Here is a 25,038-nt window from a genome sequence, read left to right on the forward strand (position 1 = left end):
TAAAAGAAATGCAAGGAAATTATTATTAGGATTGTGAAAGAGAAGGATGGATATAGGAGGGATTCTGGGTCAGTGGAAATGTCCTTCACTTTATAATTATTTGTTAACTTATCTAATAGGTTTAATGACCTTTACTCTGTTATCTTATATTTTGCAATAAAAAAAGAAAAAAACAAGTAAACAGAAATCCCCAAATAGTTGGAAGCAATGAGGGTTTGCAGCTGAAATATGACACCACAAATGATGATGTGGAGAGAGATGGGCAAAGTTGCAGATTACAGCAACAAAAAAGGAGAGAAAATAATTGGAGAATAGAAGAGCAGAAATGGTATTTATTCAAAGACAATTCTACACAGGACACAGAGCACCCTGGATAGAAGAAGAAGAACTTAAATCAGAAAGAAACTTCCAAGGCAAGTTTCCCAAAGAAAATGGGCACCAAGGGCAAAGTAAGCAAATATACTGTTTCTTTGTTCAATTCTTGTTTTGTGTGTGTGTCTTTATACAGTTGCTAAAAGAAGCGTCCTTGGGAATTACTCTCAGAAAGCAGCAGTTTAAAGTTGATCAAAAGCTAAGTCCTCATCAACAGATGTACGGATGAAGAAGATGTGGTATATATATACTCATATAGGTACTTTCCTGGTGGTGCAGTGGTTGAGAATCCACCTGCCAATGCAGGGGACATGGGTTCGAGCCCTGGTCTGGGAAGATCCCACATGCCTCGGAGCAACTAAGCCCGTGAGCCACAACTACTGAGCCTGTGCGCTAGAGCCCGTGAGCCACAACTACTGAAGCCCGCGTACCTAGAGGCCGTGCTCCACAACAAGAGAAGCCACCGCAATGAGAAGTCCCCGCACCGCAACAAAGAGTAGCTCCCGCTTGCCGCAACTAGAGAAAGCCTGCACACAGCAACGAAGACCCAACGCAGCCAAAAATAAATAAATAAAATATATATATATATATACACACACACACGTACATACACACTCATAATGAAATATTACTCAGTCATAAAAAAGAATGAAATCTTGCCATTTGTGACAACATCGGTAGACCTAGAGGGTATTAAGCTAAGTGAAGTAAGTCATACAGAGAAAGACAAATATTGTATGATTTCACTTATATGTGGACTCTAAAAAGCAAAAACAGATGAACAAACATAACAAAACAGAAACAAAATCATAGATACAGAGAACAGGTGATTGCCCAGGGTGTGGGGGTGGGGAGTTGGGAAGATGAGAGAAATAAGTGAGGGAAATTAAGGGATACAAACTACTAGGGCTTATAGCTCTAGCAAATTCTCAGGTGATGTCAATAACTGCTGGTGGCAGGGAGGTCCACATTTTGAGCAGCGAAGATGTAAAACACATCTGCTCTAGCAATAAGGATTCAGGTAATGCAGAGCTGATAACAAATGGTTCGATCAACAAACACATATTGGTCATCTACCATGCCCAAATCCTATAAATTTATCCTCTTTATTCTGGAGAGAAAAAAATCAAGGCTTTATAATAGGGTAAACTTTAATACACCTGTTCTTTTTGAAAATTAAAAGTGCAATGACTACAATGTAGAATTTGACTTCTTATTTTCAATTAAGGTCCCTTGTCTTTAGAATAATATAATTATATATAACATCCAGCCACAAACTCCAAAACTCTCTTTCATAAAATAATAGTATCAACATGTTCGTTCATTTTTTTTCCATGATAGTCTTTCTTTCTCTCTCCTTCTCTCTTCCTCCCTCCTATCCTTTCCCCCTCTCCCTCTTTCTCAGGTTATTAAATGCAAAGCAGCTATCGCCTGGAAAGCAAACAAGCCCCTCAGCGTTGAAGAGGTTGAGGGAACTCCCCTCAACGCTCATGAAGTTCGAATTCAGGTGTGTGTGAACTTTCCCAAGGCGGGACAGGCAAGACACCAAATGCAGACTTGGCTTCGGTCAGGTCAAGCCTATGTAGTATAACTGGGAGTCCCAGGAGTTTTCACTATGGGGGAATTACATATTTAGGTTCACAACAAAAACAGGTATTATCCCCAGGAGGGGTAAATTGTAAGAATCAGACAAAGGAATTCATTTTAGATTAGAATTAGGTAGGTTTTCTTTTTGTTTTCCAGTTGCCAGTTATTGAAAAGTGTTATTAAAAGAAAGATTGAGAGTTTGGTTCAAAACAAGGAAAGATCTGATGCTAAGGGTCCTGGGTGCCCAGAGGAGGGGACAGAAGTGAGACAGCAGGGAGAAGACATGGCACTGAGCAGAGAGGGATCACAGGCGACAAGTTGAGTCAATTTCTCCATTTTCTCCGCAGCTGACCTGGCTTATATTTTTCCTCAGGATCACCAACCACAGTAAGAGTTGATGCATGAGAATGAATGAGTTATCCTCATGAACAGAATCCTGAAAAATAATACTGGGACACTTCGTAATTAATTAAGACAATTCCTTATTTGATATCTCTCTTTTAACTATAGAAGTTTTATTACCTCTATTGTATTTCATGTCGTTTCAACAAAATTTGAACAAGCCCTCGAAACCTGTGTTCCCCCTCCACTCCCTCTAACAGAGTTTAACTTTTCTGTTACCTTTGATTTCTCCTCTCCTAGAGACAGTGACTGCCAATTCTCTCTCTTTGTGTGATTTTTTCAGTGACAGTGAAAGGAAGAAAATAAAGATGCATTAAGAGGAAAGACTATATCGCAACATATTTTTAATTGTTCTTTTTTTTTTCAAAATGCAATTCTTTTATTGAGCTCAATGAGTGTTGTTAAGTTTCAAGGTGTCATTGGGCCTAAAATTATCCTCCTAACAACCCCAATGATATAATTACAGAAACAGGACTCAAGTCTGCGGTTGCTTTGTAGATAATCGCCACCACCTTGTGCCATACTGATGCCCATGTCATCCATCCTCAATTTGAGGGGCTTTTTTCCCAGTGATCCTTGGCCATGAGGCTGCAGGAATCGTGGAAAGTGTTGGGCCAAGAGTGACCAACTTCAAACCAGGTATTTAAATTTCTGATTCCAATTAAATGGAAATGTCAGGATATTTCAGGGATAATTCCTGATACAGTCCTGGCTTTGCATGCTATAATTGATCTCTGTTTACATAAGGGGACCATCTTTTCCAAAGCAAAACTGAAGCACACAGTCTATCAGAGTCTAGCAACGAGACACAATATTTCCAATCAGAGCTGCCTAGGGACTTCCCTGGCAGTCCAGTGGTTAAGACTCCACACTTCCACTGCAGGGGGTGCAAGTTCGATCCCTGGTCTGGGAAATGAAAAAAAAAAGAACTGTCTAATAAAATCTGCGAAATACAGTCACTTTATTTACATATAGCACTGCGAAACTGTCCTATGATGCAAAGCTACAAGGTGAGCTTACACTGAGCTTCCAAGGGGGAACAGATGACAATTTAAAACAACCTCCTCTAAATAAAACAGAAAACTATTTTAATATTATAAAGAATTTAAAGAATGATGACTTATAGGTAGCTTAAGCGAGAAATATTATGCATATGTCAATGTTAGCTTAAATGTCTTCTTGGAAGTTTGTAAGATAAACATGTGTATGAAGCATGCCAATAGTCGAATTATTTACTTTACATTTTGTAACAGATCCATCAAATACTGCAATATGAGCTATGCAATTGTCACTTATCAGACAGGATGAACCGTATCATTCTTTCTTCCTTTAATGAGGATGCTCCAAACTGAGAAGTATATTAGTATCTTTCCATTCAAAACAAGATTATAGAAACAAATTGCTCTCCAAAATTTGGCATCCACAAACAAGTCTGGCCAATGTACTCCCAGCTCTACCACTTACTGGCTGTGTGACCTCAACCAGTTAAGTCACTTTTCTGTGACTCAGCTCAGATTTCCATTTTCTAACGGGGACAATAACAGTACCCATCTCAAAGGGTTGTCCTGAGAATTAAATGAGATAATACATGCAAGCCGTTAGAATGGTGACTGACACATACTAAATGTTGAACAAATGTTAATCATCATTATTGGACCTTGGTCATCAGAGGATAGAAATCATTATTGAAATTGAATAAAAAGTAGAAAATGTAGAATTTGAGAGTGAACTAAATGAAACATGAAGATGATATATAGTTTACTCTCCATATCTAGCCTATTGCCCACCTCCCCTATTATATAAGGATGTTCTGTTCCATGCAGGATGTTTAGAAATGTAATAAATAAAGTCCTTAGGTAATAAATAATAGTCATAATGCAGAGTGTTGCAATGACAGCAGAGTCTCACAAAGGACTCTGCACCTGATGGTATAATACAGATGTGTTGCTTGACTGCCCAGCAGAGAGAAAACAAAAAAGAAAAAAGACAGTATATACAATACTTGGGAGAATCAGCAATCTTGCAGGTTAATAAAATACTGTAGCCACCTATACTTCCTACTGAACATAAAATGTATACCATAAAGAATGGTGTTTTCCACCAATTCACCTGGTAGAAACTATAAGTAACATCTTAGGCATCATCTAACACATGGCCTTCTTTTCTAGGTGACAAAGTAATTCCACTCTACACACCTCAATGTGGAAAATACAAGTTCTGTCTGAGTTTACACACAAATTTTTGTGGAAAAATCAAGTAAGCTCTATAAACTATTAGTAAGAGTATAAATTGTTACAAATATTTTGGGCAGTACATTGGCATACCTAAATGGAGTTGAAGAGGTGGATACTTTGTACCCACCAATCCTAGATGTGTACAAGAAACTTGTAAAATCACCGAAACAGACATGCACCATAATGATCATTGCAACACTGTAATAACAAGCAATTGAAAATCGGGTAAATGTCCTTCAGTAAGAAATAGATTAACAAATTGCTATGTAGTAACACAATGGAATTACTATATAACAATGAGAATGGCTAAACTTGCTCTAAATATACTATATAACAATGAGAATGGCTAAACTTGCTCTAAATGTATCAACATAGAATAAGCTCACACATATAATGTTAAGGGAAAGAAGCAAGTTTCTCACAGATAAATTTAGTCATATACAATAACAATACCATATATTGTTTATGGTTCATGTGTATGTAGTAAAGGAAATGATAAATGCCACATTCAGAATAATAGCTACTTCTACAGAGGATGAGAGAGGAATGCAATGAGTCACAGTAATTTATTCCAAGACCACATAGATGTAAGTCCTGGAGCTAGATTTTGAACCTAGGCAGTCTGGCTCCAGAGTCAAAATTTTTAATTGCCTTATTCTCTACTGAGACTATAGAAAGATCTGTTTATGCTTAATTCTAATTGAAACTAGTTATTTTAGAAGCTAAAATTTTACTACTCTTACATAGATTACTGTGCCTCAATTTCCTCATCTATAAAATGGGGACAATAATAATGCCTACTTCACAGGGTTTTGCAGATATTCAAAGAATGAACACACCCTTTTGCAAACCTTTAATAATAGATTTTGACAATGACCATCAATTCTCTCTAACGTCACAAAAATAGAGATAAGGTATTATATGCCTCCAGATGAAAATACACAACACTATTTTAGCAATATTCCTACAAAAACATAAAACCTGAATCACATCAAGCATTTAGATCAAAAATACTAGTTTAGAGGAAATACAGTGATGGAGAAACATGTTAAACCAGGTTACAAGAGTGTAATCAGAAAAATCTAGAGTGAAGAAAATTCTGGAGGCCAAATGACTGTTTCTTCAACAAATAAATGGCAGGGAAAAAACAAGGGGTGGGGTGAGAACCTATAAATTAAAAGAGACTTAAGAGACATATCAACCAAATGCAATGTGTGGAACTAAAAGAATCTTTATCTTTTAGAGACACATACTGAAATATTTACAGATGAAATAGCGATGTCTAGGATTTACTTCAAAATAGTCCAAAGTGGGGAGGATAGGTGCTGGTGTTGGGGAAGCAGGTAGGTAATAGATGAAACTAGATCAGTCATGAATTGATAATTGCCAAAGCTTGGAGATGGTTACATGAGGATTCATTTTGCTATTCTTTCTACTTTTATATGTGCTTGAGTTGTCCATAATACAATTTTTTAAAGAAATACATGTAAAGCCCTTAAAAGAGTTTCTGACACATAAGAAGTATACAGTCAAAAGTGTATTATTATTATCATTATTACCTTTAGACCACTTCTGACTATATATTTAGGTGAAAATTCTCAAGCCATTTTTTTTCAATTTTTCCATCTAATAAAATTATCATAACGAATACATAACGCCTAATTTTTTTCTTCAGGAAAGTAATCAGTGGTCCATCTACTTTCTCTTTTTTTGTATCTTTTTCCCCTAGGCATTTCAAAACTCCTATGGGTGATCAAAAATTAATGGAAGACAAAACTAGCAGGTTTACCTGCAGAGGAAGACCAATTTACCATTTCATGGGAACCAGTACCTTCAGTCAGTACACTGTAGTGTCAGATGTTAACCTTGCCAAAGTTGATGATGATGCCAGTTTAGAGAGAGTTTGTCTGCTTGGATGTGCATTTTCAACTGGCTATGGTGCTGTAGTCAACATTGCCAAGGTAAAATACTTAATCACCAGGTTGTGTAAAATAGACATTACTAGGAGGTAGCATGATAAAGCAACCAGATTTATCTTCAAAACCTGGCTCTGCCGTTTATTACCTCTGTGATTTTAGGCAAGTTATTTAACCTCTCTATTCCTATCTCTCTACCATAATATCTACTACAAATAGTTGTGGGGATAATTAAATCATATTACATATGTAAGACATCTGGCCCAGAGGCTAGCATATAGCTGGCACCCAGTTCATGTTCATTTCTAGTCCTTTACTCGTATGTTAGATTATAGACTGTCCCTGATTTAAACAGAGCCTGATAAATATGTCCCCTAAATGCGAATGCTCGTCCTGGGACAGCAGACCCAGTCAAGAGACAACAGAAACCTCCACCCATCTCCATAGAGCTACCCTACTTTCTCCCTGACACAGCAGATTCCTCTCTCTCAAACTGTAGTAATTCATCTCTGCTTCTCACCCTGTGCCTTTGTGGCTTCAGGGGAAGGTCTCAGATGGCAGCCCTGATGATGGTAAGATGCGTCCCTGGAATTCCATGTTAGAATTTAGCTTTTACAAAGCTCTTCAACTGAGAGATTAGAGAGATGTCAATATCACTTGGACGCTTCAAACAACCTCCTTATTTGAACCTCCTTGACATCAATCTTTTCCCCTTGACTCTAAACTGCAAAATGCAACCAGAGTGATCTTCCTAAACAAAAAATCTGAAGTTTTTATTCCCATTTAATTATTCCCCTTTTCCTTCAATATGCTACAGTCATTCTTCCTCCTTCTTCCTTTTGTGGCTCACTGTTCCCCTGGGCCTGACCCTCAGTCTCTGGGCTCTGGACTGCGCCTCTGGACTTTTCACACCTGGCTCCCACCAACACTGCCTGGAAAGCTCCCCCACTTCTTCTGGCTGACTCCATTTATTTATCCCTTCCTGTTGGAAGCCTACTCCACCCTCCCAGGCATGCATGAGGTATCCCTCCCTCCCACTTTCCCCTAAAGTTTCTGTATTTAACCCTGTCTTCCTTCTTATCACACTATGAAGAAATTTCCCATTTATTTCTCCTTCCTATTAGATGATTTGCTCTGTAAGGGCAAGAATTCTCTCTTGTTCATTGTGATAGCGCCAGAGCCTAGCCCTGTGCCTGGCACATAATATGAGCTTGATAATTTTTCAGCAAATGAATGAATAAAGCCAGGATCATGTGAAACACCTAGAACGCCTTGGTGAGGCTTGGTCCTCAGCCTTGCAATCCAAATATTCTTTTTTATCAGATTGCTTAGAGTTGTTCAGTGCCAAGGAAACAAAGTCAAACTAACCAAAATAAGAGGCTGATCTAGTAGCCAGAATATCGAGATATGACTTTTCGTTGACAATTACATCAGCCATAGGAATGCTACTCTTGGCTCTTAGTGTATTATCTCCCTCTAAAAGTTCATTCATTCATTTATTCATTAACAAAAATGTAAAACTATATGGGAGGTCAAACTACAATCGGAAGGCTCCTGGAGGAAGGGTGTTGCTAGTTGGGTGGAGTTCAGAGCTGATGTGACCCTCCGGTCAAGGCTAGTTTCCTCGAGATAACACTGGAGACACAGGGAAAAATTACTGCTCTTTGCCACCACACCCCACCCCGCCCTTTTCTGGACTCCATGCTGACTGTCACCTTCTACTGTTCTAGTCTTTCTTCAGGGGTATTAACACTAGAGATTCAGCCACAGTTTTCTTTTAAATCTAGTCAGAACTTACCTAAACTCCCAGAATCTGCTCTTCCTGCTACTGAGGAATAGCTAAACCACCTCACGCTCAAAGAAGAGAAATAAATCTGATAGGAACAAGTTAAGAGAAGTGAAGTGTCAGTAATTCTAGTCAAAAGGCAAGAGCTTTAATAATGTTTAATTTACTTCTGGGAAGAAAAGTGATGCAAAAACTCTGATTAATTATTGAGGACCACTCCCTCAGTATCACCAGAACTCCGGGTTCTTTTTAACCTATTTGTATCCTTTACTGCCAAATTAATCACATTTCATAGAGATCTTTGGAAGCATAAAAATGTCCTGTAACAGTGTTGTCTGCAGATAGATAATCATCAACTATTTATAGCCCTATTTTTAAGTGGGGGGTACTTTATAATAACCTCCACTCAGAAGTGCAATTAAATGCACTTTTACACACAGATGTCCAGTTGTATAACATAACTAGTGCAGTGTATTCAATTTATACACTGTTGTGAGCTATGTACAACTACTGTGTACAACATTGCTTCAATGAGAAAAATGCATGTTACTTTCAATGAGACTTACGGCAAACTTTGTAATACAGTCTCCATAGAAATATATTTGAAAATATATTAAATACGCCACAGTATCATAGTCAATAGAACATAGTATATATAGAACATTATTCTGAATATTTGCAAAATAGATATTCTATTTTCCCTGAGTAGCAAAAGTCAGCATATGCATGCCTAATATCACACATAAGTTAAAGTAAAATACATGCATTCTCTCTGTTCCTTAATAGTTTCGTTTCCAGTTTAGAATATATCAGTACTTCCCTTGGACACATTTTCTCTTTCCCTTTTGTTTATGCTTTAATTCTAACAGTTTCTCATCACCATTAGAAAATATTAATTGAGCATCTCTCTGTATAGTAATTTTTTTGCCACTATACCACTCTACAAAATAACATATTCCAGCTACAGCAGCTTTCCTTATCATCTTATATATTATGCTTCTTTTTAATTCAATGTAACAAACATTTATCAAAGACAAAAGATAAGAACACTCCTTGATAGCAATGTGAGAGATTATATGCCTTCAAAGATTTTACAGTCTTTTAAAGAAACACATGTATGCAAACAAAATCAATCAAGAATAATTATAAATTATATGATATAAAAAAAGCAAAGAGGTGGGCACTAATTTCTAATTGAAGAATCAAGAAACATTTCATGGGGAGAGTGTGATTTAAGTTGGGCCTAGAGGTATTGGTTATATTTTAATTGAAGGAAATATATTTATTTTATATCTAGTAGTGTATGTATGTTAATCCCAAACTCCTAATTTATCCCTCCCCCCTCCCCTTTGGTAACCATAAGTTTGTTTTTGAAGTCTGTGAGTCTATTTCTATTTTGTAAATAAGTTCATTTTTATCATTTTTTTTTAGATTCCACATATAAGTGATATCATATGATATTTGTCTTTGACTTACTTCACTTAGTATGATCATCTTTAGGTCTATCCATGTTGCTGCAAATGGCATTATTTCATTCTTTTTTATTGCTGAATAATTATTCCATTGTATATATGTACCACATCTTCTTTATCCATTCATTTGTCAATGGACATTTAGGTTGCTTCCATGTCTTGGGTATTGTAAATAGTGCTGCAATGAACACTGGGGCTTGTGATCTATTTTTTTTTTTAACATCTTTATTGGAGTATAATTGCTTTACAATGGTGTGTTAGTTTCTCCTGTATTGCAAAGTGAATCAGCTATATGTATACATATATCCCCATATCCCCTCCCTCTTGCATCTCCCTCCCACCTTCCCCATCCCACCTCTCTAGGTGGTCACAAAGCACGGAGCTGATCTCCCTGTGCCATGCGGCTGCTTCCCACTAGCTATCTGTTTTACATTATTCGGTAGTGTATATATGTCAGTGCTACTCTCTCACTTTGATCTATTTTAAAAAGAAACCAATAAACCCATTAAAATGTGTGGGCCTCAGTTTTTGTTCTCATAACACCAAAGGGAAAAGGAAGACAAGAGAATGATTTTCACTTGGGTTTGTTCGTTATGAGCTGAATATCTAATGGCCTTCAAGTGTTTCTGCAGGTTTAGCCAGTGATTCATCCATTTTCATGTTGGCAAATTGCCCCCATTTAGCTATATCATTTAGTTTTATGACAGGCAGTCTTTATTTATATGGTCCTGCCCCCACCTCACTCGGTCCCTATTTTACAAAGTGGGACCAGGGACTCCTGGTGGTCCAGTGGTTAAGACTCTGTGCTTCCCATGCAGGGGGCACGCATTCTATCCCTGATCAGGGAACTAAGATCCCGCATGCAGCACGGAGTGGTTAAGAAAAAAAAAAACAACAAAAGTGGGACCAGCTGCTTGAGAAGTTAATGTATAATTTTCTTGCCTGCAGGTCACACCTGGTTCTACATGTGCCACCTTTGGCCTAGGAGGTGTCGGTCTTTCAGCTGTAATCGGTTATAAAGCAGCATAAGCTTCCAGAATCATAGTTATTGACATCAAAAGTGAGAAGTTTACAAAGGCCAGAGCCCTTGGAGCCACCAACTGCCTCAATCCTAGAGACCTAGATAAACCCATTCAGGAGGTCATTGTTGAAATGACCAATGGAGGTGTGGATTTTGCCTTTGAGTGTGTAGGTGGAGCTAAAATCATGGTGTGTATATTTTTTATAGTAGGATATAATAAATATTGCTTATTAACATTTATAATATGTGCATCTTAATATACTTATTAAATTTTAATATTTATATACATGTATAAGTTATGTTTAAGAATAGTTATTAATACTATATTAGATATCATTATATGTTACATACATATAATTAATTTTTACTTATTAATAAATATTAATAATTACTATTTAATATTAATTTGTTATTAATATTTGTTTATTCTTTCACATGAAAGTCAGCAAAAAATTAAGAGAAAACTTAGAAATAAAAACTTTCAAAGGATTGTGCCTATGAGAAGTGAGGAAAAAAAATAGAAAAGGCAGATTTAGAGGAGGGAATAGACAGGGTGAATGGAGTCACCCCTAACAGCCAGAGGTATCCACTCTCATCTTAAAGTAGAGCAAGGAGATGTTAGCAACCTACAAACAAGCCAGTTCTGTCCATCAGATCTCAATAATCAGGCTGCAGAATTAGGTCCAAATTACGTATGTGAAATTTTCAATTAAAAAAGTCAACAAGCTGCAAAATTAAAAACTCAATCTTTTTTTCCTAAACACTACAATTTTGTATCATTCAGATATCTTCCCTCTCAGGACAGGAAAGGAGGGCCCTTCTGAGTGCAGAGCCCTGGGCAACTGCACTGGTTGCAGGCCCATATAGCCAGTCCTGTCTGTTCTGCTCCAGAAAATGGGGTAAAGAGCCAACTGCACAGGCAACATAGGGAGAAGTTAGCCTCCAGAGCACGCAGCCTTAGTTTCCAGCAAATATTCACCTAATGCATCTTTGCTCAAAGCTACTAAGTAGAGTTTTGTTTTGTTTTTTTTAACAAGATGACCAAAGAATTCATCAACTAACTTTTCTGCCTATGGAGGCTTCTTAGTTCATTAGTGAGAGCTGTGAAGTAGTTATGACACTATTCCCTTTTATTTACCCCTTCACTCAGCCTGGCTCCTAAAACTCTCCTCTAGAGAGGGTACACAGAATGAAATTCTGTACTTCAACCTCCCAGGAGCAGGCTTTGGCAATTTTCCCCTCGGTTCTTACCTGACACAACATGATATGACAAAAGAGAATGGAGACTGGGAAGGCTGCCCTTCCTGGGTCTTTCCTCTTAGAATGGCTTCATTATAATAGTGCAACTGCTTAAAAGAGGATCTGGCAGGTAATAAGCACTCGATAAATGGTAGCTATTACTGACATTCGTGCAGTGAGGACCCCTTGTACTGCACCGCTTCCCTGCATCCAAAGCCTCAGGTCTTGCTTTTTCAATTGTCCTTGGCACCTGTGGCCTTCAATGTGCCACATCCCTCCCTCCACTTCCCACAGCTCATATGTTTCACAAACACTGAAATTCAGCCCACTTATTTTTCTAGTATAGAGATTCTCAAAACTGGCTATACTTCAGAAGTACCTGGGGAGTTGTTGTTTTCCAGCATCAGTGAATTGACCCATACCCAGGATATTCTCATGCATTGGTTCTCAAGCTAAGAACCACTGATCCAAAACTTGGCAGGTTCTATTATTAACTTATTTATTACACCAAGAAACGTATTTTAAATTATGGAATAGAATTACACTAGAGAACCCAAATAAAAAGAGATGGGTTTAATCACAAAAAGATGGGCTAACTACCCTTCCACCAAAAGCTTCCATAACTAGGGAAAGCTTAATTTCTACGTTGTGGAGGAGATTCCAGTAATGGGAATGAACTTAATTTCAATGACCGCTAATGCTCTAAAGCAGTCTAAAGAACCCAACAGAACAATTAGAAATTTACAGTAATGGACAATTTTATAAGATTTTGAGAATTAAAAATTCTCATCAAAAGTTATCAGAGGCTACCAAATAAAACCCTGTTTTATTTGCATATAATACCCATTTAACTAAGTTATAATTATGGAGGTTAATTCCCTGCTTGGAGCAAAGCTCAGAAATGTAGAGAAGGGCAATAGGAAAAACATTAAATTAAAAAAAAACCAGGAGTAATGTAGGCAGCTACCTTAAGGTTGCAAGCAGTGCCTGTGCTCTTTACCTCTCTCTGTGGATCTCTCTGTACAATATACATTAAACAAAAATATTTCTGCCATATAAGAAGTATAGAAACTAGAAGAGTTGCTATTTAGAAATGTTAGAAATTCTCAAAACTATAAATATATATTCAAATAAAGATTTCAAAACACATTCTAAAAGTTCTAGGTCATTGCATTGCCCATCCCTAGTAAGACAGACAGAGAGAAGAGGGAAATAATTTACTGTACTTCAGATTGCTTCTTTCATATAATGATCAGTGATGAACAGGAATGGTATTCCTATTGGGACTTCTGTAGAAGTAAAAGTTGCCTCAACAGGTGAGAACAAAGTTAACCACTGGCTATGGCAAACAATATGGGATAAGTTTATATTTTTCTTGTATAATATTAGTCTCAAAAGATTTTAAATGTTCAACTATAACATAGGGCTTCTATGTGGAATGGCCATCCACAAGTTTATATCTTTCTTAAACTTATTTACATTTTCAATCTTGGCATTTTTATATTAACTCCAAACCTGCAGTAGGTTAAGATAATATTTTCTCTTTCTCTCATGCAAAGATCAATGCAAATCCCCTGGGCCCCTGTCTTCCGTGTAGTGATTCAGCAATCAAGGAAGTTCAAATTTGTGGCTTTACAATCTCAACATGAGGTCCTCTTGGTTGTTAGAGTAGAAGGGACAGCTGGCGGGATGTGCACTGGCTTTTCTATTTTGGCTAGGAAATGGCACACGTCACTCCTGCCCATAGCCCAGAACTAGTCATATGACTCTACTTAACTGCAAGAGAGCTAAAAAATATAGGGAAGCAGATGAAATGTTTGATGAGCAGCAGCCACTGTTATTTTCTGTTTAACCATTTTGCCTTCTGTTTTAAATAGCATTTCTTTTAAATTATCCTACATTGAGATCTGCTAAGTTTACAGTATATGCCTCATTTTTAGACTCTAGTGAATACTTATTCACCCTCTGTTCGTGACTTAATTTTGATCCTTTGTCCATGGAATTGCAAATATCTTCATATATACCATTGTACCTGGTCAAAAACTTGTTGACTAGAGTTTATAATATCTTCTATAGATCTTTCTTTACCTTCATGTATGTATATTTTTCTTGATATACAATGAGATGCATTCTGGGTTCAGCATAAGTGTGGTATTAAACAGAGTAAAATATGTTTGGTTTCTTTTCAATATCTTTTTTGATGACATTCAAAATTTTATTGGATATTCTATCTGAAACAGAACACTGGTGCCTCAAGTCTCAATCTACAATATTACAACCTCATTAGCCATTATCTTTTATGCAGAGTTGTGTAAAATTTCCCTAAACTATTGTACAAACCCACATTGGAATTCATGTTCTACTTTTCTACTTACTCAGCTAATCTTTTTGTTTGACCTTCCAGAGAGCAGCCCTTGACAGCATAACAGTAGGTTGGGGAGTATGTACATCATTGGAGTAAACGTTGGTGACAACGGATTGAGTGTTTCTGCAGTGGAGCTAATAATGGGCCGTACTCTAAATGGAACAAGCTTTGGTGGTCAGTTTTTTTTTTTCTTTTAATTTTCTTCATAGTAGTACTGAAATTATCATAATTAGGATTATTGAAAGGAAAGGAAAATAATTTATTTTTTAAATATTGAGTGCCTAGAACATATCTGAAGACTACCTGAAAGCTATTTATTCTATTAGTTACTTGAAAGTAAACAGAGTTTCTTTATAGAAGGATAACTATAATTTGCAAATTGAAATTCAGTTTGCATTAAAATGGACCAACATAGGGGAACAAAAGGTAGACAGCGATCAAATTGAGATACTTCCTTATCTAGAAATAGAAAATAATCTTGAATTTTTCTTTTGAAGAAAAAAAATTTAATAGATAGAAGTACAAAAAATTAGAGATGGCAAGGGGGATAAGCTAATTGAAGCAACCCAAATCTGACCTGATAATTTCATTCATTCGACAAACACTGGTTAAACTACCTTTTCATGTCAAGCACCATGTCTTTATTTGGTATTTTGGCCAATTACAGATTGGAAAGGTATCAATTCTGTCCCAAAGCTGGCTGCTGACTACAAGAATAAGAAATTCGATCTGGATGCACTGGCGTCCCATACCCTTGCTTTTGACAAAGTTAATGAGGCATTTGACGTAATGTACCAAAGAAAAAGGTAAATTACCAAAGAGATGAGTGAGCAGTTTGAAAAACCTTTATGATGATTCTATTTTCATTTGATGTTGAAAACTAACCAGTGTGTCTTTTCTGACACTTTCCACATCATCAGAAGTACTCAATGTCCTTAAAAGATTAAATAGTGGCCATTTGCAAAAAAGAAAACTTCCTACTCTATTTCCATAATGTACATGGACATACACTGTTCCAACATAGAGTGGTGATATAAACTGACACATATTTTCCCCTTCACAAATTGTTAACTCAGTTGGGGCTGCTCCATAGCAAGAGAGGTTTCTAGAGTATAATGTCAGGTTCAATATAGTACAATATGGCCCTGAGTCTGGAATCACTGTGGTCTGCGACTGACACAGAATGCCCACTCCAGGCCCTTCATTATCAGACTCAGGTGAAAACCATGAAGATGTGAGTAGTGAGTGGCAGGTAACAGATACTTAAAGGGTTCCCCAACTGCCTCATTCTCTTGCTTTGTCATGGTTGTCTTACAAGTGATTCAAGTCTACAATTTTAGCTACATTGTGCTTTCTTGGCATAGACCCTGAGAAATGATTTATAAAAATGTCCCAATCAGGGGATCCCTGGTAATTGGGGAGTGGGTAAGACTAGGATCAATGATTTTGGTTAAAATAATCAACCACAGTGTTGATCAATAGAAGCAAAGGCCAAAACACCAGGAACAGTGTTACACAGAAGAGATGCAAAAAGGCAACAAAAAGAAGTGAAAGGGGGAAAGTACATAGTTAAATGACAGGACTTTGAAGCAGAGAACAAATGTTGCAAAAGAAGAAAATAGGTCCATGGTGTGAGGACCAAGGATACTTCCTGGGTAAGAAATCTGAGAAAATATCTCTACTCATATGAACTCCCTAATTTGTAAAAGTGTTAACTGCAATGTAAAAAAAAGACGTTCAGGGCTTCCCTGGCAGCGCAGTGGTTGAGAGTCCGCCTGCCGATGCAGGGGACACGGGTTCATGCCCCGGTCCGGGAAGATCCCACATGCCGCAGAGCGGCTGGGCCCGTGAGCCATGGCCGCTGAGCCTGCGCGTCCAGAGCCTGTGCTCCGCAACGGGAGAGGCCACAACAGTGAGAGGCCCGTGTACAGCAAAAAAAAAAAAAAAAAAAAAAAGACGTTCAATAAAAAGAAAAGAACACTTAAGAAAATGGTAATAGGAACATACATATTGATAATTACCTTAAGTGTAAATGGATTAAATGCTCCCACCAAAAGACATAAAATGGCTGAATAGATACAAAAACAAGACCCATAAATATGCTGTCTACAAGAGACCCACTTCAGACCTAGGGACACATACAGACTGAAAGTGAGGGGATGGAAAAAGATATTCCATGCAAATGGGAATCAAAAGAAAGGTGGAGTAGCAATTCTCATATCAGACAAAATAGACTTTAAAATAATGACTATTACAAGAGACAAAGAAGGACACTACATAATGATCAAGGGATCAATCCAAGAAGAAGATATAACAATCCTAAATATTTATGTACCCAACATATGAGCACCTCAATATATAAGGCAAATTCTAACAGCCATTAAAGGGGAAATTGACAGTAACACAATCATAGTAGGGAACTTTAACACCCCACTTTCACCAATGGACAAATCACGAAAATGAAAATAAATAAGGAAACACAAGCTTTAAATGATACATTAAACAAGATGGACTTAATTAATATTTATAGGACATTCCATCCAAAAAAAAAACAGAATACACTTTCTCCTCAAGGGCTCAGGGAACAGTCTCCAGGATAGATCATATCTTGGGTCACACATCAAGCCTTGGTAAATTTAAGAAAATTGAAATCGTATCAAGTATCTTTTCAGACCACAACGCTATGAGACTAGATATCAATTACAAGAAAAAAATCTGTAAAAAATACAAACACATGGAGGCTAAACAATACACTATTTAATAACCAAGAGGTCACTGAAGAAATCAAACAGAAAATCAAAAAATACCGAGAAACAAATGACAATGAAAACACAATGACCCAAAACCTATGGGATGCAACAAAAGCAGTTCTAACAGGCAAGTTTATAGCAATACAATCCTACCTCAAGAAACAAGAAACATCTCAAATAAACAACCTAACCTTACACCTAAAGCAATCAGAGAAAGAAGAACAAAAAAACCCCAAGTTGGCAGAAGGAAAGAAATCATAAAGATCAGATCAGAAGTAAATGAAAAAGAAATGCAGGAAACGATTGCAAAGGTCAATAAAAGTAAAAGCTGGTTCTTTGAGAAGATAAACAAAATTGATAAACCATTAGCCAGACTCATCAAGAAAAAAAGGAAAAGACTCAAAACAATAGAATTAGAAATGAAAAAGGAGAAGTAACAACTGACACTGCAGAAATACAAAGGATCGTGAGAGATTACTACAAGCAACTATATGCCAATAAAATGGACAACCTGGAAGAAATGGACAAATTTTTAGAAAAGCACAACCTTCCGAGACTGAACGAGGAAGAAATAGAAAATATGAACAGACCATTCACAAGCACTGAAATTGAGACTGTAATTAAAAATCTTCCAACAAACAAAAGCCCAGGAAGAGATGGCTTCACAGGCGAATTCCAACAAACATTTAGAGAAGAGCTAAGACCTATCCTTCTCAAACCCTTCCAAAATACAGCAGAGGAAGGAACACTGCCAAACTCATTCTACGAGCCCACCATCACTCTGATACCAAAACCAGACAAAGATGTCACAAAAGAAGAAAACTACAGACCAGTATCACTGATGAACATAGAGGCAAAAATCCTCAACAAAATACTAGCAAACAGAATCCAACAGCACATTAAGAGGATCATGCACCATGATCAAGTGGGGTTTATCCCAGGAATGCAAGGATTCTTCAATATACGCAAATCAATCAATGTTATACACCATATTAACAAATGGAAGGAAAGAAACCATATGATCGCCTCAATGGATTCAGAAAAAGTTTTTGACAAAATTCAACACCCATTTATGATAAAAACCCTCCAGAAAGTAGGCATAGAGGGAACTTACCTCAACATAATAAAGGCCATATATGACAAACCCACAGCCAACATCATTCTCAATGGTGAAAAACTGAAACCATTTCCACTAAGATCAGGAACAAGACAAGGTTGTCCACTCTCACCACTATTACTGAACACAGTTTTGGAAGTTTTAGCCACAGCAATCAGAGAAGAAAAAGAAAAGGAATCGAAATTGGAAAAGAAGAAGTAAAGCTGTCACTGTTTGAAGATAACATGATACTATACATAGAGAATCCTGAAGATGCTACCAGAAAACTACTAGAGCTAATCAATGAATTTGGTAAAGGAGCAGGATACAATATTAACGCACAGAAATCTCTTGCATTCCTATACACTAATGATGAAATATCTGAAAGAGAAATTAAGGAAACACTCCCATGCACCACTGCAACAAAAAGAATAAAATACCTAGGAATAAACCTACCTAAGGAGACAAAAGACCTGTATGCAGAGAACTATAAGACACTGATGAAAGAAATTAAAGATGATACAAACAGATGGAGAGATATACCATGTTCTTGGATTGGAAGAATCAACCTTGTGAAAATGACTATACTACCCAAAGCAATCTATAGATTCCATGCAATCCCTATCAAACTACCAATGGCATTTTTCACAGAACTAGAACAAAAAATTTCAAAGTTTGTATGGAAACACAAAAGACCAGGAATAGACAAAGCAATCTTTAGAAGGAAAAATGGAGCTGGAGAAAGCAGGCTCCCTGACTTCAGACTATACTACAAAGCTATAGTAATCAAGACAGTATGGTACTGACACAAAAACAGAAATATAGATCAATGGAACAGGATAGAAAGCCCAGAGATAAACCCACGCACATATGGTCACCTAATTTATGACAAGGTAGGCAAGAGCATACAATGGAGAAAAGATAGCCTCTTCCATAAGTGGTGCTGGGACAACTGGACAGCTACATGTAAAAGAATGAAATTAGAACACTCCCTAATACCATACACAAATATAAACTCAAAATGGATTAAAGACCTAAATGTAAGGCCAGACACTATAAAACTCTTAGAGGAAAACATAGGCAGAACACTCTATGACATAAATCACAGCAAGGTCCTTTTTGACCCACCTCCTAGAGTAATGGAAATAAACCCAAAAATAAACAAATGGGACCTAATGAAACTTAAAAGCTTTTTCACAGCAAAGGAAACCATAAACAAGACGAAAAGACAACCCTCAGAATGGGAGAAAATATTTGCAAATGAAGCAACTGACAAAGGATTAATCTCCAAAATTTACAAGCAGCTCATGCAGCTCAATATCAAAAAAAACCCAAACAACCCAATCCAAAAATTTAGGTCCAGAAGACCTAAATAGACATTTCTCCAAAGAAGATATACAGATTGCCAACAAACACATGAAAGAATGCTCAACATCACTAATCATTAGAGAAATGCAAATCAAAACTACAATGAGGTATCACCTCACACCAGTCAGAATGGCCATCAAAAAATCTACAGACGGGCTTCCCTGGTGGCGCAGTGGTTGAGAGTCCACCTGCTGATGCAGGGGACACGGGTTCATGCCCCAGTCCGGGAAGTTCCCACATGCCGCGGAACAGCTGGGCCCGTGAGCTATGGCCACTGAGCCTGCGTGTCCGGAGCCTGTGCTCTGCAACGGGAGAGGCCACAATACTGAGAGGCCCGCATACCACCAAAAAAAAAAAAAAATATATATATATATATATATATACAAACAATAAATGCTGGAGAGAATGTGGAGAAAAGGGAACCCTCCTGCACTGTTGGTGGGAATGTAAATTGATACAGCCACTATGGAGAACAGTATAGAGGTTCCTTAAAAAACTAAAAATAGAACTACCATATGACCCAGCAATTCTACTACATATATATATATATATATATATATATTCCACTACATATATACAATGGAGTACTACTTAGCCATAAAAAAGAATGAAATAATGCCAATTGCAGCAACATGGATGGACTTAGAGATTATCATATTAAGTGAAGTAAGTCAGAAAGAGAAAGACAAATACCATATGATATCACTTATGTGTGGAATCTAAAATATGACACAAATGAACTTATTTATGAAACAGAAACACAGACATAGAAAACAAACTTACGGTTACCAAAGGAGAAAGGGTGTGGGGAAGAGATAAAGTAGCAGTTTGAAATAGCAGATACAAACTACTATATGTAAAATAATCAACAAGGACCTACTGTATAGCACAGGGAACTATATTCAATATCCTGTAATAAACCATAATGGAAAAGAATACAAAAAAATAATATGTATATATATGTATAACTGAATCACTTTGCTGTATACCAGAAGCTAACACAGCATTGTAAATCAACTATACTTCAATTTTTATTTTTATTTATTTATTTATTTAGGCCATGCCACGCAGCTTGCAGGATCTTAGTTCCCCAACCAGGGATGGAACCCTTGTCCCCTGAAGTGGAAGCACAGAGTCCTAACCACTGGACCGCCAGGGAATTCCCTATACTTCAATTTTTTTAAAAGAAAAAAAGTGGGGAGCGGAGAAAAGACCCTTTCCTTCCTGCCTTTGGATACTGTCATGTAAGGACATGACAGTCTGGAGCTGCAGGAGCCATCTTGCAACCATGATGGGAAAGACGAGACTGGCAGAGAAGTTGAACTAGAGCCTTGACATCACTGAGCAGCAGAATTTACCATTCTCTTTCATTAAAATGTCCAGCACTTTCAGAAGCAACCATCTACCCGCCACAGGCTTTGAATGACTCATGTACTTTAACACGCTTCTACAGCAAAAATCTTGTGGTCCCTAAGGCTTTGCCTTTAATACTTTCTTACTTATTTCAAGTAAATCAGAGTTGATTTTCTATTAACTGTTCCACCCCTGCATACCTAGAGATAATCTACTCCTTAAAATCAACTGGATTTTCACTACTTTCAGCCTCAACAGGTCAGATAATTAATCCCAGACTGACCCATTTCCCTGATGGTCTGTTTTCTTGCAAAATTCCTGATACTGCTTTTGACTGACTTCATTGCCAGTCACAGGAATCAATTCTGGCTAATTTATAATGATAAGGAATTTATTATTGGGCAAGTCCTAGAACTATCAAGAGGACTAGAAAACACTTTCAGAGATTTATGGCTTGAAATTATGTCCAAACCCAGGCAGCAGAACTGATCTGATCACCATTTTTCTTGACCTCAGGTTCAAGATGCCACAGACTGAACCATCAATTCCACCCCTGGACAGAGGACACCGCCACTGGCTTGACTGCCATTACTGCTACAGGAAATTAAGTCCACAGTAGAGAAGGAGTGAGGGACTTACTTCTTCTCCCTTCTGTGTTCCATCTCCTCCCACTTCTTGCTAGCTACTGCTTCAAGCCCCCTCAATTGTCCAGCCTGGAAAAGAGGAGAAATTTAGAGGAAAAGACTACATTTTATACAACCAATACTGTTGCAATCTGATATTGGTGTCCTTTGGGTGCAGCATCTTTTAGATACAGAATTCCTTCTTGAGTGGGGAATTTCTGTGGGTTTCACAAAGAATCCTCTGACCCAGTAGGGATCTCCTACCTGCAACTCCTTTATAGGGATGATTCTTTCTACAACTGGACAACTAAGACGCTGCCTTCAACCCTTTGCTTCCACAAGGGTCACCTTACCTCTCCAGATGGATTTCTGTGATGAAGCTCCTTTTAAAATAATCTACAATTGTATCCCTTTGCAGTTTCCACCTTTGGTCCGTGGGAAACACACTTGTGTCCTTGTCCCCACTAAACTCTGCTCTACTTCATTCTGCCACCAGCCTTAAATTTATTTCAGGTAACAGACCTTGCATCTTCCACGTTTCAGAGAAAATACTTCATGCTTTTTGAGTGTTTTTCTTCTCTTGGCTTCAGATGAGGGGGAAGTGCTCCCAACATACTTACCAGGAAGTAGGAGGGGCATATACAGCACACTGACAACTCTCTCCAAAGAAATTCTCCCTCCAAACCATTTCTGCCCTTCCCCATGGATTCTCTACCCTCCCTTATATAGCTGAGAGATAGGAGATGAGCTAATGCTGACAGAAGATGTCTCTTAGCATGTCCTACATAAGGTACTCTAGTACCTTGCTTTAGAATGTGAGGGTAATTTTGGCACCTATATTGCTTGGCCTTGGAGTTTTTAGCCAAAACTGAGACAAAATGAAAAGTTCCATTTTAACTTCCTGTTACATTTAATGAAACTATCCCTTGTACAGGCATACCTCAGAGATATTGCAGGTTTGGTTCCAGACCACTGCAATAAAGTGAATGTGGCAATAAAGTGAGTCACATGAGGTTTTTTTTTTTTGGTTTCCCAGTGCATATAAAAGTTATGTTTATACTACACTGTAGTCTATTAAGTGTACAATAGCATTATGTCTTAAAAAAAGTACATACCTAACTTTATCACTAAAAAATGCTAACCATCAACTGATAACACAAGGTTACCACAAACCTTCAGTTTTTAAAAATTCAATATCTGTGAAATGCAATAAAGTGAAGCACAATAAAATGAGGTATGCCTGTACTTCTCCAGCCTGTCAGGTTTTCCAGAGTCTCCACAGTTCCAATCAGGAAAAGATCAGGAAAAGATATGTTCTCTATAATGGATAACTTATAATACATTACCTACAAAAAAACATAAGGAAAATTTACTTCTTTGGGATCGTAGCACCACCCAAGGAGTCTCTGACCCCCTAATTCTGTGATATGTGTTCGTCTTGAAAAATAACAGGAAAAACTGCACAACACAATTCAGATTTGCAGCTGCAAACTAGGTGTCCATCTACTTTGTATGCTATGTGTATGTGTGCTTTCCCAAGAGAAAGGATTTGTTGGGTAGATTTCGAGCCTCAGTATTTAATAGAATTAGTACCAACCACTTCTGGCTCCCCTGTGTTTAACCCATCTGTGGCAGTTCAGTTTCCTGTTCCAATTCAGAGGGGCCATAGCAAGGGCTATCTCTACCTCTCTAATGGAAGATGTACCCAAGCAATGTCAACTGAAGCTGGTAAAACAAAAAACAGAAAAAGTTCCCCTCAAAATGTAGCAGACATTTATGGCTTCATGAACTCTTCCTTCAATTCATTCAATACTTATCTTTATTTCTTGTGAGCTCTATGAAATATGCTTCAACTTTTTGAAGTCTGTTTGACTATGTCTAGTGTACACTTACTTGCATGTTACAAAGTCTAAAATGACAGGTCATTTTCACCTAATAAGCCCTTCAGTTCAAAATGAGCTGAATTAAAAATAAATTTAAATATAAATGTTTCAGACATTAGATGAAATTCCTAAAAATCTTACATGTTCTGGTATAATAGTATAAGTCATAATTCTAGTTATTACTTTAAAATGCATATCTCAGAAATAAAAATAAAATAAAATTTAAAAATAAGCTGAATTATCTTAAGAGTTAGAATTAAGTACAAGTTAAGAGTATCATTCATTGTTTCCTCTCTTCTATTCAATGAAATGGAGAGCACAGTAGGTCAAGAATTTAACAAAGGGCCTGCTTCCAAATGCTGCCAGGAGGTTGAGATTCCTCAATACTTCTATATTTTGCTGCTATACCATTTTGTGATCTGTATCTGGAAAGATCACCTGTATCTCCTACCTGCTCAGGCTATTTCTAATTTAGTCCACACTAGCAAATTCTCTAATGAGACTGAGGGCCTCTGATTTCACCTTGTATCAATTTTGTCTTCTCACAGAAAGTAGATGAGACTTAAACATCTACTTGTAATTCCTGTCTATTATTTTTGTTGTTTTTTTTTTTTTGCGGTACACGGGCCTCTCACTGCTGTGGCCTCTCCCGTTGCGGAGCACAGGCTCCGGACACGCAGGCTCAGCAGCCACGGCTCACGGGCCCAGCCGCTCCGCAGCATGTGGGATCTTCCCAGACCGGGACACGAACCTGTGTCCCCTCCATCGGCAGGTGGACTCTCAACCACTGCGCCACCAGGGAAGCCCTGTTATTTTTTAATACACTTTATTTTTTAGAACAGTTTTAGGTTCACAACAAAACTGAGTAGAAATACAGAGTTCCCACAGATACAGAGTACCTCCTCCTCCCTACCGCACACACACAACCTCTCCCACTATCAACGTTCCCCACAATACTGGTACATTTGCTACACTGATGAACTACTTTGACACACCATTATCACCCAAACTCCTATGTTAAGGTTCACTCTTGGTGTTGTCCATTCCACAGGTTTCGGCAAATGTATAATGATATATATCTACCATGTAGTATCATAACAGAATAGTTTCATTGCCTTAAAAATGTTCTCTGTTCCACCTATTCAGCCCTCCCTCCCCACTAACCCCTGGCAATCACTGATTTTTCTACTGTCTCCATAGGTTTCTTTTCCAGAATGTTAAATGTATAGTTGGAATCACACAGTATGTAGCCTTTTTGAATTGGCTTCTTTCACTTAGTAATATGCATCTAACATTCCTCCATGTCTTTTCAGGGTTTAATAGCTCATTCCTTATTAGTGCTCAATAATATTACATGGTCTAGCTGAACCACAGTTTATCCATTCACCTACTGAAGGATATCTTAGTTGCTTCCAAGTTTTGGCAATTATGAGTAAAGCTGCTATAAAACTTGTGTGGACATGAGTTTTCAACTTTTGGGTAAATACCACGGAACAGGATTGCTAGATCACATGGTAAGAATATGTTTAGTTTTGTAGGAAATCACCAAACTGTCTTCCACAGTGGCTGTA

The 25,038-nt window shown here is 37.5% G+C and overlaps 1 protein-coding gene across 1 annotated transcript; it reads left to right on the plus strand.

Moving 5' to 3' along the window:
- Nucleotides 1-431: 431 nt before the first annotated feature.
- Nucleotides 432-21,580, plus strand: LOC115858157 (all-trans-retinol dehydrogenase [NAD(+)] ADH4-like). Its single transcript, XM_060298713.1, is given in 11 exon segments — nucleotides 432-449; nucleotides 1,778-1,879; nucleotides 2,860-2,917; nucleotides 2,920-3,000; nucleotides 4,530-4,617; nucleotides 6,325-6,556; nucleotides 10,718-10,978; nucleotides 14,434-14,476; nucleotides 14,479-14,568; nucleotides 15,062-15,200; nucleotides 21,478-21,580. Coding segments are annotated over 11 exon segments (1,215 nt in total).
- The last annotated feature ends 3,458 nt before the right edge of the window (nucleotides 21,581-25,038 follow it).

The sequence above is a fragment of the Globicephala melas genome, chromosome 5, assembly GCF_963455315.2.
Source record: "Globicephala melas chromosome 5, mGloMel1.2, whole genome shotgun sequence".
Lineage (NCBI taxonomy): Eukaryota > Metazoa > Chordata > Mammalia > Artiodactyla > Delphinidae > Globicephala > Globicephala melas.